The 13,762-nt window shown below is 35.6% G+C and overlaps 1 protein-coding gene across 1 annotated transcript; it reads right to left on the bottom strand.

The window, feature by feature from the left end:
* Nucleotides 1-10,257: 10,257 nt before the first annotated feature.
* On the bottom strand, nucleotides 10,258-11,202 carry LOC124958227 (olfactory receptor 52K1-like). Its single transcript, XM_047516060.1, has one exon. It carries the CDS (start codon nucleotides 11,200-11,202, stop codon nucleotides 10,258-10,260), a length of 945 nt encoding a protein of 314 aa, XP_047372016.1.
* Between the last annotated feature and the right edge of the window lie 2,560 nt (nucleotides 11,203-13,762).

Raw genomic sequence — 13,762 nt, 5'->3', positions numbered from 1 at the left:
GTAGCTTGTAAGGTCTGGCCAAGTATTCCACAATTGGGAACATGCTCATATTATACAATAATTCTGAGTAAATATGGAAGACATTAAACTAATTGCATGCTTGGTTAGAAATATTACGAGTGGTATTTGGAAACTATCGCAGTGTGACCTGTTCTTTATAAAATGATTACTTATATGATTATATTCAATAATTATGATATTTTGCTTATAAGCAATGAAGTTCATTAAACCTTAAAATTTATTAAATCATATCAGTAATGCTATCCCTTCTGTTTTCTTCCTTTTCTTCCTTTTAATTGTTTTTTTCCCAGCATAGTTTCTGCGTATGTTCTTATTAAATGAATTTATCTCCATAATGAAATTTGATTTGCTCTCTACATTAATTACATCTCATTCCTCAGTTTCCCCATCTGTACAGTGGGAAGAACAAAATTTCTGGGAGAAATAATTACGTAAAGCATGCCAACAACCTAGAACATCACCTTCCATAAAGCAACTATTTAATAAATCAAGCACTGGAATTAGTTCACTTATTCATTATTCTGTAGGTAGCGTGATTCCACTAAGGTGTCTGAGCGAAGACAGAACAATCTCAGAGTTGCACACTAAATAACAAAACAAATCATTCTTTCAGCCTTTTAGACAACTACTCTTTCTTTTTTTTTTTGTTTAAATAATTTTTTAGTTGTCAATGGACTTTATTTATATGCAGTGCTGAGACTCAAACCCAGTGCATCACACATGCTAGTCAAGTGTTCTACAACTGAGCCACAACCCCAGCCCATAGACAAGTACTCTTTCTTTATATTCTACTGGGCAATACTGAATTTCTAACTATTTTCTGAACACATTATGCTTCTTTGAAACATTCTGACTTTTCACACATACTCTTTTGAAGGCCATGCCCTAACCTTTTTAGTTTTTCTTTGCAAACAACTGCTTGTTTTATAATATCTAGTTAAAATGGAATCTCATCTATGATTCTTTGCCAGATTATTTTGAGCAGAAGCTTGTTATTGACATGCTCATTTATTTAATTTTTTACACTTTTGATAGTCATTAAATTGTGGAGCACAATACTTATTAATATATTATTACTATAACATGTAACTCCCTCATGGATTAAACTGCTCTCAGGGTAGAAACTCCAGCATAGCTGGGAATCACAATGACCCAGCCCAAACACCAGCACTGGGTCACTTTAAGTAGGAATATCTGCACAACGGCACACTTTGACTCCAAAGCCATGCATCTAAGTGTCATTTTATGCTGCTTCTGTACACTTAACTAAATGGAATGCTATTTCTAATATTTATTTCAATTAATACAAGATAGATAGAAATGAGTGAAGAGAATTATCCCTGCCACCTCTTCCTATAGTGAAAGAAGACTTGTTCTTTTACCTGCTTTGTTCTGTCATGCTTGTAAGTGAGGACTCCAGGAACAGAGAGGGCAACTGACTGATGGCAGATTCCAAACCAGTTACTGCTTTAATTGAGAACCTGAGGATCTAAATTACCCCTATCTCCACTTGCAGAGAAACAAAGTTATTTACAATATTTTATTGAGTCTCAAATTTTAAAAAAATTGGATGTGTTAATCCAGAGAAGACCTACACATCTGTACTCCCACATGCCTAGAGAGGAAAACAAGCAGATTTGTAAACATCTGATATATTTTTCGCATGGAGCCATAAAAAATTATATTGTGTATCCAGAGATCCAAGCACAAAATAATTCTTTAATTTTTCTAATAGTATGTAAAGGCTTGTTCAAGCACACTATGTCAATACTCAGACAAATTTACTGTGTATAGATTCATTTAAGTAAAATTTAAACTCATGGAAAATTCCTGTTGTATCTATTAAAAATACTCTGATTTTGGCCTCAAAATTAGTGTTTCTTATTTTCAGAGCAGAAATCAAAGTGTGGTGGAGAAGGAGTGAACAGAGAGATGAGAACAGCCTTTGTTAAAATATCTACTCAGGATAAAGCTACATGTTACAAATTTCAGTCTGGGATTTCTTTTATAATTCTTGCTCTCTCACCTCAATAGATTAAATAGCTTGAAAACTGACAGTATTAATATAATTATGTTTAAAATTTTTAAGTTTGACATTTATGCTGAAAACATTCAAAATTTGTTTCCTTTTTAAAATAATAGTTATTGTAACTAAGGGAATGTAGTAGTCTAGATGTTTTGGACAAAAAGAAAGTAGAAAGAAAATTTTGGCTGTGGCTTGCATGTGCTCAACCAAGAACCTCAATAAATAAGACACTTCTAGCTTCTTCCTAAATATTCTTCCTCCAACAGGAGTCACCATAATTGATTACTTCTAACCCTGAATGTGAGGAGACTGAAATTTTAACTCACAGCTGTTTCTGCCCTATAACCTGTCCAGGTCAAATAACTATAATGCTATTATAAAACTATTTAAATTCTAATTGAGTATCTATGACTCCACACTTGAACTAATCAACAGGTAAAGTAAGTATGTCAGTTATAAGAGTGTATAACTTTTGTTTTGAAATTAAAAAAAAATTATTGGTTATATTATGATTATGTGTATTATTGGGATTCATTAGGCCATATTTGGGCATGCACTTAACAATTTGATCAATCTCATTTTCATTCCTTCCCTTTCCCTTCCTCCTTTTTCCTAATATTTATTATTATGTATCTGTGATGTTTATCCTTAACTTTACTACAAGTGTTCAAAAGTTGGAAATTACCTTTTTGAGGATCTCATAATTCTGTAAGTGCACATGCTTTAATACATCTCTCTTCGCTCTTTTCCTGTCCTGTATCTCTGCCTTCACTCACCCAAAGCCAAAGCTGGCAGTCCTCCAGAGAGCCACCCCTATAAAGAGCAGATGCAAAGCATGCTCAGCTTGCAGGAGCTGGAGTTTTTGCTGACTCCAGATTCCACTTGGTTAAAGGATATACATGGTGGGGAATTGGTGGCCTTCCAGAGATAAAGGTCCTTCTCCCAAATTACAAGACCTAAATTATTTTGAGGTTGAGGAATTACCATGAACTATTCCTCGGATAATTAATAAAGGTACTGTTTCCAAATGTCTGCTGAGTGCTTTTATATGGAATGTATTTGCTGAATTTTCATCAAAAAATATATAATAATTTAGATATCCCTCACCAAAATAGGGTCATATTTATGTATTTAGCTCATCAATTGTTAGACCCTAGATTAGTGCTTAAATATTTTTTCTCTCACTTGATCTTCAGAAGTCTTTGGAATATAAATTACAATTAAATGAATGAGAAAAAGACAGAACAATAGACATAAAAATTTGTTAAGAATTTTACAGATAATAAAGGAAATTCCAGTATCTGAATACAGATATCTCTGGCTCCAAATTTCATTAATTTAAATCACTATTTCACTAAGATTAAAAAAAAAATGATGTATGCCTGAATTAAAGTCTATACTCCTGATACAAAATGCTGAAATCCACAGATTACAGTGACACTATTCAAAATGGTAACCAATGCCTTTAAGATCTAGGTTCTCTTACTCCTTTAGCATCCCTTTCTGCTATTAAGCTCATCCTTGGTTTTCCTTGAATCTCAACCAAACTGCATTTTTGTGCTGTGTTTAAGACTATTTCAGGTTTTTGCTTCTGCTGCTAATGCTCTTCCCATCTCCCTTACCCATGCCTTCCACTCCCTCCTCATTTTAAGGTTACAGATGGGATTCCACTGCCTTTGTTTTCATGATTTGCCCCTGACAATCTGTCTTCCAGTTCTGAATGATGAAACATTGCCTCTTCTTTGTACTTATCTGTGCTGACCCATTTTATCTTCTCCCAAATTGTTCTTATCTCAATTCTTCAGATTTTCAATGACCTAGTTCTTTAAACATTTTTGATCTCCACCTGGGGCATGGAGGTACATGCATGTAATCCTAGCAACTCAGGAAAAGTGCAAGTTTGAGACAAGTATGGGCACCTGGGCAAGATCTTTTCTCAAAATAAAAATAAAAGTGCTGGAGGTATAGTTCAGTGGCAGAGTGCTTTCCTAGCATGCATATTGTCCTGGGCTCAATTATCCAATACCACAAAGAATTGTTCTATCTCCTGTAGAGTTCCTGTTTACTATTTAATTTCTGTTAGCTTCTCACATTCTTTACCCTAGATATCACTAATGGTAACTTAAACTCTTTCATAACCTCATGTTTAAGTCAGAAAGTTGCCTACCTGCTGTTTCATATCGTTCCAATTTGTTCTTTTCTGTACAGCATCTTCAATAATCTATTCCTCATCCTCTGCTCTGTCTTAGCCAGCAAGAAAGAGCATCAGACTCTTACATGTGCCTAAACTCTCTTTTCCATTCTCAAGTGATCATAATCTCTTGGGCATGCTCACCTTTATTAATTTTACTCTGAGTGTGAAGAGGAGGTGTTATGTAATGGAGACAGATAAGGGATAGAGTTATATCAATTTACTTACTGTATCTATAAGAGCATCAGTAGTCTTTATGTTAGTGGTAATCTAAGTGATGTAAAATTCAGATGAATTTCCTATACAAACATCTGGACAGTCAATAGGCAGGAAATGTGGGGGGGAAATGGTTTTTCTCTGCCTATAAAAGTACAGGAGACCATCCCTTTCTCATTCATCCCTTTATGCAAAGCAAAAGGAGATTCTTCTCATTCTCCCACTAGATATGCTAGTACAGTCTCTTCCGGAGCCATGTAGCTAATCTGTTTCAAATTTAAAGACCTAAAATGACTCTAAGTTATTAGGAAATATTCCTCTTACAAATATAAATACATAAGACTTTGATACCCATCTTGCCACTTTGGAAACTTAATTCACTGTTGTATTTTTTACTATAACTTTTTGTCATCCAAGATGATAATAGAGAACTTCTATTAAACTTCCATATGAGAGAAAGCTTATTGACAAATGACTGCAGTTTTAATCTGACAGCATGTGACATTGTGGAGGATTAAAAGTATTTGGTGGGTTGTGAAGCAAAAATATTTTGCTTTGAGGTCACACTGACATACACAAGATTTCTTTTGGTTGCAGATTGACAGGTTTGCATGTTGATGAGGAATGGGAGTAAGCTCCTCTGCATGGGACCATCCAGAAGCTATATCCAACTGGGAGAATAAGGAACGGAGGCCAGGGAACACCAAGGGGAAAGGAAAGGAGGGCTTGTACATCTAGGTGATGTGGCTCAGCTTCATTGTTGGGGAGTGTTTTGTTTAGAGCTCTCTGAAGGGTCTCTTAATTGCTGGCCTTTAAATTTCAGATTTATTTTATTTATGACTGCAGAAATTGAGTGCAGCTTTACTAGACAGGCATTACAGGTAGACCATAAATGACTCAAATATGCTTGTTGGTGCTATGTTTTTAATAGAATTTATGTTAAAAAATTGAGCTTGACACAGGTCACCTTTATTCTAATGTACCTCAGTCCATTGTGGTGAAATAATAAATCAGAGGCTAATATACAGAGGTCACAGTGATAGGTCAGACAAGGTGAATGGTGGGAACATGAGGTTAAGGGGATAATTCTATCAACTGGGCTCCTCTGCTGACTCCCCAAATGCTTTCTTTTAAAAGCAATTTACTTGCAGTCCCACCTGGTTTTAGTCACATTCCTCAGCAAACATCCTGTTATCTGCAGGAGAAATGCAGGCCCCCAAAGCTCCCCTTTGTTGATAAGAGCACACTTGCCCCCATGTGAGGGGGAATTTTGTGACCTTTATTTACACAGACTAGATTCTAGAACTTAGGGAGATAGGATACTAGACTCCAAGCCCCTTAACCATAAAATCTGAAAGGACAAGTTCAAATCAGAACTGTCAGCATAGGGCCATTGTGATCCAGAGTTGCCTTGAATGTTTAGTATGTCATTACCGTTGTAAAATATCCCCTCCATGGGGTAAGACCATGGGCAGCGGGGACTTGGAAGCTTGATGCAACTCTGCTGTGTGTCCACAGTTAGGAAGGAGAGTCGGGCAAGTCTCTTTGTCAACTTCCCTGAGATCCCCAATTAGAGGCAGGAGGTGTGTGCCAGCCTTCTCCTCTCTGAGAGGACTCACTTTCTCCCTTGAGAGTGTTTCCGCTTCCCCTTTTCCTATCTCTTCTAACTCATGCCTGCTACTCCCTGCTATACATCTGAAATCTTCCCTGCACAATCACAGGAGCCACTAACCAAGAACATCTATGGTCCCTTCAGCTCCACAGATGTCCTTGCTTAGCAACAGTAACACTGATCCTTCAAGTGTCCATTTTGTTCCCGAAGTACTAGTTGACCATATGTCCTTAAACAACTTGAGCTTTTCTTGACTTCCATGCCTAAACTATTATTTACTCTTTTTTCTGCATGGGCTTTGCTTTCTCTAGCTTTAAAAAAAAAATGTATGTGTTGCCTTTCGATCTATACTCAGAGATAATGTGACCCTCTGTCCAATGTTGCCCCTGTTTCATGTTCTCTCTTAATCCATCACCTTTGACAGAGTATGTCATGTTTCCAGAATGTAAACTTATTTGCTAAATTTATATGTTAATTTGTTTTATGCAGCTTCCAATATATGTCCTCCCCATCAGATATATATACGGCTTGAAGCCTGGGTTCTATGTGCTCCACGTGACCCTTGTCATGACTGGGTCATAGTAGGAATTAGTGTACATTCACCAAATGAGTCTTTCAGTTAAGAACCTCTCAACATTTTTTGTGATTGGTAGCCTTAGTTCCTGACTGCTCCAAGATATGCATTGTCATTGATATAGAAATAAGGTAAGATACTTACACTTCTTTAATAATAACTAAAATTTAAAATTCACATGAGGAGAAATTTATTATGAAAGTGAGACCATGAGCCACAAGTCACGTTCCTCTTCAGTACCTCCGTGTAGACTCGGTGAAAGCACAGCTATGAAGTTGATTCTGAGAATCCATCAGTCCAGTTTTTCTAAGTACATTAACATGCTCTTTCTCTTTTATTTTTTGCATATTTACACTTTTATTTTTATTATGTCATTACTTTTAATGGTGCTATTCATTTTTCATGAATTTGAATTATTTCTAAAGTCCTTTATTTCAGCTTGAATGACCCCTTTAGTCTTTCTTTCTTTCTTTCTTTCTTTCTTTCTTTCTCTCTCTCTCTCTCTCTCTCTCTCTCTCTCTCTCTCTCTCTCTCTCTCTCTCTCAATTGGTTCTTTTTAGTCATACATGACAGTAAAAGTTTATTCCATCCTAATCAAGACAGTGTCAAATAGGGTATAATAAAAGTGAGTTTATACAATCAGAAATGTGAGCATAGAGTATAAACATTCCTTTGAATGAAGAGGGTGTGGAATTATATGGAAATGAATTGAAAGGATCCACATGGTACCTCGTACCTACAACCTGAAGAAGGGGAGAGGAAAGTCAGCTGGGAAAACATAGTGCTCCCTGTTCCTTCACTGCACCCCTGCTTTTCTCCCTCTTCCTATTTCATGCCTTCCTTTTCTTCACTTGTTTCATTCTCCTATTCTTTTATTTTAGTGGATGAACTAAATGTGGAAGTCTGCACATTATTTGTGATCTTCGTGTTTCATGAGCAAAACTACTTGAAAATAATACTTATTCTCATAATAGAATTCATCTTGTATGCCATGGAAATTCTAGATTCTTTAAGAATAAGAATATAAAACACTTGAGCTGGGGATGTAGCTCAGTTGGTAGAGTGCTTGCCTAGCATGCACAGGGCCCGTGGTTCAATTCCCAGCACCACCAAAAAAAAAAAAAAAAAAACTCTTCAGAATATAAAACACTCATTTTAGTGTTTAATATAATCATACAAAGAGACTGATTCATACTGTGTGCTTTGGGTCAGGAATGAGGAAGTAATGGGTATTATTGGAGACCACTAGAAAGGAAGACAATGTTGAATGAAAGTAAAGAAGAGGAATAGGACAAGAAAGACTGAAAGAGGCAAGTATGCATAGGATGAGTCCTAAAAGTTGAATAAGGGCATGTGGTAGCAATATTCTGAGATGAGTTGTCAATTTATTTGAGCAAATCTATGTGTCTGGATATGTACATATGAAAACTGAGAAACTTAAGAGTGCTTTTTCATATTTTTGAATAAAATTTAACATATATATATATATATATATATACAGCATATGAACATGAACACATTCTTGTGTATGTATGCACACTTCAAGTGAGGCGTAGAAATATAAGTACTCAAGCATGAGAGACAGAGCCAAGATGTGGTTTGTAAATAAAATTATTGGAAATATATATGTGAAAAAAGAAGTATATATTTGTACCTATTCATGAGGGTAAATACTATTCATATTTATGCTTGTTTGGGTAAACCTGGGGATATCTAAACTTGGAGTATTAGAGATGGGAAGATAGGTGTTAATTACATATCTAGATGTATTTATTTAAAAGAATTTAATAATATTTAAAAACTATGACATAGGTTTAAATTCTGTGAAAAAGTGATGTTCTGGATATATCCCTCGCCCTTTATAAAATGTTATTGGAGGAACAGTGGCAGGATTGGAAACTAACAACTGAGGTACAGGACAGATAGTAGATGAATCTCAAAGAAGTATAATGTTGAGAAAAGGAATGGTTGACATTATTTAAAAATAGGCATTAAGAACAACCCTTTGTAAAAAGTGTCTCAAAGTGGAAAGGATTTTTAACTAAGAAAGACTGAGAGAAATGGGCAGGGGTTGTGGCTCAATGGTAGAGTGCTCGCCTAGCATGTGTGAGGCACTGAGTTTGATTCTCAGCACCACATTAAAAACAAACCAGTAAAATAAAGACATTGTGTCCATCTTCAATTAAAACTTAAAAAAAAAAAAGACTCAGAGAAATGGCTTCCATATATCAGAAGAACAGCAGATTAATAAGCAATGTAAGTTTTTTGGAAGCAAAGCAGTCATGTTGGACTCAACTGATGCCTGTTCTGTGATTTGTTGAGAGGAGAGCCCCTGTATTCACACTGGTGTCCAGTCTCTGCTATGCAGTTCAAGCTCTTCCTTGAGGAACAGGATGCTGAAGATTTTAAGTGGATGAAAGGAGGTGCTTGTTTGAGAAACACAACTTCAGTTCCAGTGTTAACAACTTTGAATAAAAAGAGACTAAAGATAGGAAGGTTAACAATATGGACTTTTACATTTAGAGGTGCATATGAGACATAAAACAGTGAGGTAGAAAAAAGGTAGTGGTAATGTGCACAGAAATCTTGGTGATCAGGTGGGCAAAGAAACAAATAAAACTAATTACATAATTTCAAGGTTGCAATTGAATTTGGGTCAAGTCAAATGAACAAACATGTGGAATATAAAGTATCACATGGTTGGCAAGGAGATGAAGAGCTTAGTTTGTGTGCAATACAGTATTGCTAGGCACAGGTATTATATTATATAGCATAGGTATCTGTTATGGGGGTAGATCTCCTTTTAGATGCCTATACCACATAAAATTAAAATTTTAAGGACTTTAATTTCAGAATATAAAGTTTAAGGTGCTTATGAAATTGGTTCACAATTCTGTTGCAACTTGCCTTATGTGAAACAGAATTCTTGATTTAAGACATATACAGTAGCTTAAATTCTTAAAAGTATATGAAATCATGCAAATGAAGTAAAAAGTAAAGCTAGGAGAAAAATGGTTTTTTCAGTTTATTTGTATGTAAAATGCCTATCTTCAGGTGAAATTTATTATATATTACTAAAAATGGTTTTGTTTTCTCTTGAAGTCCTCTATACAGAGAAAGGGATATCATTGCTTGTTCATGAGCTGGTGAGTCTCAGTGTATATCTATTTCCATTAGGATTATTTCCACAAAATAGCTAAAACATGAATGTGGTAAAGAAAATGTTAAACCATCACAGTTTTTGTTAATTATTTTTGTCCCTGTTTCTTGATATGATATACCTAAATTGAATGTTTCTTATTTGAAAACTGCATTTCTAGTTTATATGAAAAGTTATGCTTCAATAAAATAAAGTTAACAATAAAATATCATCCTATATTATTGCATGTGTACATATTTAGGAGAATTGTGGTTATGAGGATTTTGTCTCAACTGCATCCTGGTGGAAAGGACATGCTTCCATTACATTCCCACACCGAATGAGTCTCTCTCTTGCATTTGTTAGTCCTTTCCTCATGAAGTCCCAAACCTTCAAGGGATTATCTCTACCTCCAACCCAATATGACTTCCAGCTCCACATTGCCAGGTCTTCTGTCCACCAAAGGTATCAATCAGCCTCAGTCCCTTTGACAGTGGAATATCCGCAACACCCACTCTCTCATTTGTTTGGTGCGGGCTCCATAAATCAAGGGGTTGACCATGGGCGGCACCAGGAAGTACAGATTGTCAATGATGATCTGTAGATGAGGAGCCATATGATAGCCTAAAATCTGGGCCAGAACAGAGAAAACAACAGGAGAATAAAAGAGACCAATGACACAAAGATGAGAGCCACATGTGCTAAGAGCTTTGCCTCTTGCTTCCCAAGATGGTATCTGAAAGACAGCACGAAGGATAAGTCCATATGACAGAATGATGAAAAACAAATCAAATCCCACGGATGCTACAATGACCATGAGGCCATAGACAATGTGGTCAGAGATGTCTCCGCAGGCTATCATCACCACAGCCATGTAAGCGCAGTAGGAGTAACCGATGATGTGGGTGTGGAAGTGTTCTAGTCTTTCTGCCAGGATGGGTGCTGGAGTGAGCACGGCCACTGCCCTCACCAGGATGGTCAGCGCCATCTTCACAAGCATGCTGTTATCCAGGATGGTTGTGTATCTGAGAGGACACCAGATAGCCACGAATCTGTCAAAGGCCATGGCCAGAAGGATCCCAGACTCCATAACATAAAAAGAAGGAATGAAAAACATTTGTGTGAGGCAGGCATCAAAGCTGATTTCCTTGGCATTCATCCAAAAGAGGCCCAGCATGCGGGGCACCGTGACACTAACCAGGCACAGGTCAACCCCTGACAGCATGGCTAGGAGGAGAAACATGGGCTCATGAAGACTCTTCTCCATTCGGATGATACATAAGATAGTGACGTTGCCCACGACTGTAATAACAAATATCAAGAAAAAAGGCACGGAGAAGAAACCATGGGAAGATTCCAGGCCAGGAATTCCAGCCAGAATAAATAGCAAGGGCTTGGGGAGGGAATTGTTACAAGAAGGCATCCCTAATTGAACTTCTCAGGGTCCAATTCCTAAGGAGAAAGAAACGGGGATTTTGATGTCACTGCATCATTCACACCTACAAACTGTTAGTCATTAACAGTAGTTTATAGTGATGATCATGATTAGATTATGTAAATTAATGATCAAATGAATGCTTCAGCTATTTGGGTAGAAGGGGAGAAGCATTCTCAGGGAAAACTCTTCGATAACAACAAACCACATCACTAGTTTAGAGTCTTCCTTTCCGTTTAACATACAGCATTTACAATCCTCTAGGATTATTTCCTGGATAGCAGAACTGGCAGGATAATATTTTCATTGAAGGCAGGGTTGGAAGTATGAACAAGCCAGAAAGCAGAGATTCTGCTTAAGAAAAGGAAGCTGAATTTAATCCTACCCACATCTTCAGTTTCCGGGATTGGACTTGTTGCTTCAGGGTTCTTCCTTGGGATGTTTAAATGCAAATTGTTGATTCTGACAAAGGACCTAGGAAATCTGTTGATATTGTATATGGAAAGCATGATGGTACTATGGAGGAATGATGGATGTTTTGTGTGACAAAAATGAAACCCAAAAGTGCCTCAATAAATGATAATTAAGTATTGAATTTCCAGATTATTTGATAAAACCTGATTGGGGAGTGGGTAAAGGGAAAGAGAACTTAATTGTTTGTGTATATGTTTATTTGTGTTTTATAGGAGGAGCATCATTTGGGATTAATAGAAACAAATATTTCTATAGAAATAAGACATTATTATATTTATCAAATATTTTAATTTATGTAACTACTTGGAACATAAATACTTTTTATACATTTAAAAACTATATAATGGAAGACATAAATTAAATATATTTATTACATTAAAAATAGAAATCATAAAAATAAATGATAAATGTAAAAATAAGACTTATGAAAATGGGAACAGTGGTATATGCCTATAATCTCAGCTGCGTGGGAGGCTGATACAGAGGGTTCACAAGTTCAAAGCCAGCCTCAGCAACAGAGAGGTGCTAAATATCTCAGTAAGACCCTGTGTCTAAATAAAATACATGAAATACAAAATAGGGGTGAGGATGTGGCTCAGTGGCCAAATGCCCCTGTGTTCAATCCCCGGTACCAAAAAAATTTTTTTAAAAATTTTATGAAATTCTATCATTGCAATTAAATTTCACTATTAAGTTTTAGATTTCATATTTGGTTAAAAACATTACAATTATATAATATGTATAAAAGACTATTACAGAAAAAGAGAAATTTTAATTTCCCCATATATTCTCCTCCTCTATCCCTCTCAATCCTCTTCTTCTTTAGTAAAAATGTAAAACAAAGAATGTAGAAGTGTATCATAAAGTTAAAAATATAGTAAGACTAATATCCCTTTAGTTGTTGATCAACTTAGTCTTTTATTTATATCATAACAATTTAATTTATATCCTAATTTAGTATGTTTCCAATTTATTTTTAATGTCAGTGTATTGTTTTTAAATTCTTATAAATAATTGTTTTTATTTCAGCTGTTAGCCAAAGCTTTAAGAAAAAAATTAAGAAAATAACAACTAAGTTAGGCTTAAACAACATAAACTGTGAATGGCATTTTTGCTAATGTACTTCACTCTAAATATGTTAAGAGCTCAAAATTGGGAGGAATATCTGCTAATATTTACTGTGATATTTATATATCACAAATTGAGTTGCTCAGATATAAGTATTTTATATTTCAACTTCATTTGATAAATGGTACACCACATTTCACTGATAGGCAACTCTCCTGGAAGGTCAACTTGGAATAGTTAAAATAAGGTCTTTGGAATAAAACATTTCCAGGATAGAATCTTTACCCTGCCACTTATTCTGTGTGACTTGACCAAGTCATTTAAGACTTTAAGACTTTGAACCTCATTTCCTCATCAAGAAATTAGATGAAGCATATACTGCAAAGCTTGTAGAAAGGATTAAATAGTCCATTAAAACCTAATAGTATACAATACATTCATGTTACTAGCATGATTCTTTAAAGATTTGGCACTCTATGAATGCAAATTTTCTTCTTTTGTATAAAATGCAAAGTTTAAGTGAAACATAAGCAAAGTAATGTTAGCTTTGTTTTATTTATTTGTTTCTTGGAAAACTGTGTGTAGGATAAAGAATAGCCTGGAATGGATGACAAGAGAAGGAATATTTGATGATCCTAGTGATTTTGTTCTCCAATATCTTTCAATTCATTATCTGCTTCAGGGAAAAATATTTCATGTCATGATAATTGGATGTCTGGGGGAAAAAAGGGGCCTAAAAATGTTAAATGTGCATTTCAGTTCAGTCGAGAAAAGGATCCTATCATAAAAGCTTCTGAAGAGAAAAGACAATCCTGTGACTCCAGAAGCCCACCATCTGTTGGGCCTTCCAGGTAGAAACTGAATAATCACTTTTGGGGAAGGGCTTAGTTTAAAATTTTCCATGTTGTAATGGCCTTAGGACATTATTGGAATTTCAACAGTATAGCAAGGTTTTGTCTGAGCTGTCAGGAGCTTTACTATCAACATCAACAACTCCATCAATATT

This window comes from Sciurus carolinensis, chromosome 11 (assembly GCF_902686445.1).
Source record: "Sciurus carolinensis chromosome 11, mSciCar1.2, whole genome shotgun sequence".
In the NCBI taxonomy this organism is placed as follows: domain Eukaryota; kingdom Metazoa; phylum Chordata; class Mammalia; order Rodentia; family Sciuridae; genus Sciurus; species Sciurus carolinensis.
Note: the sequence above shows the minus strand (reverse complement) of the source record. Positions and strands in the feature narration are given on the sequence as shown.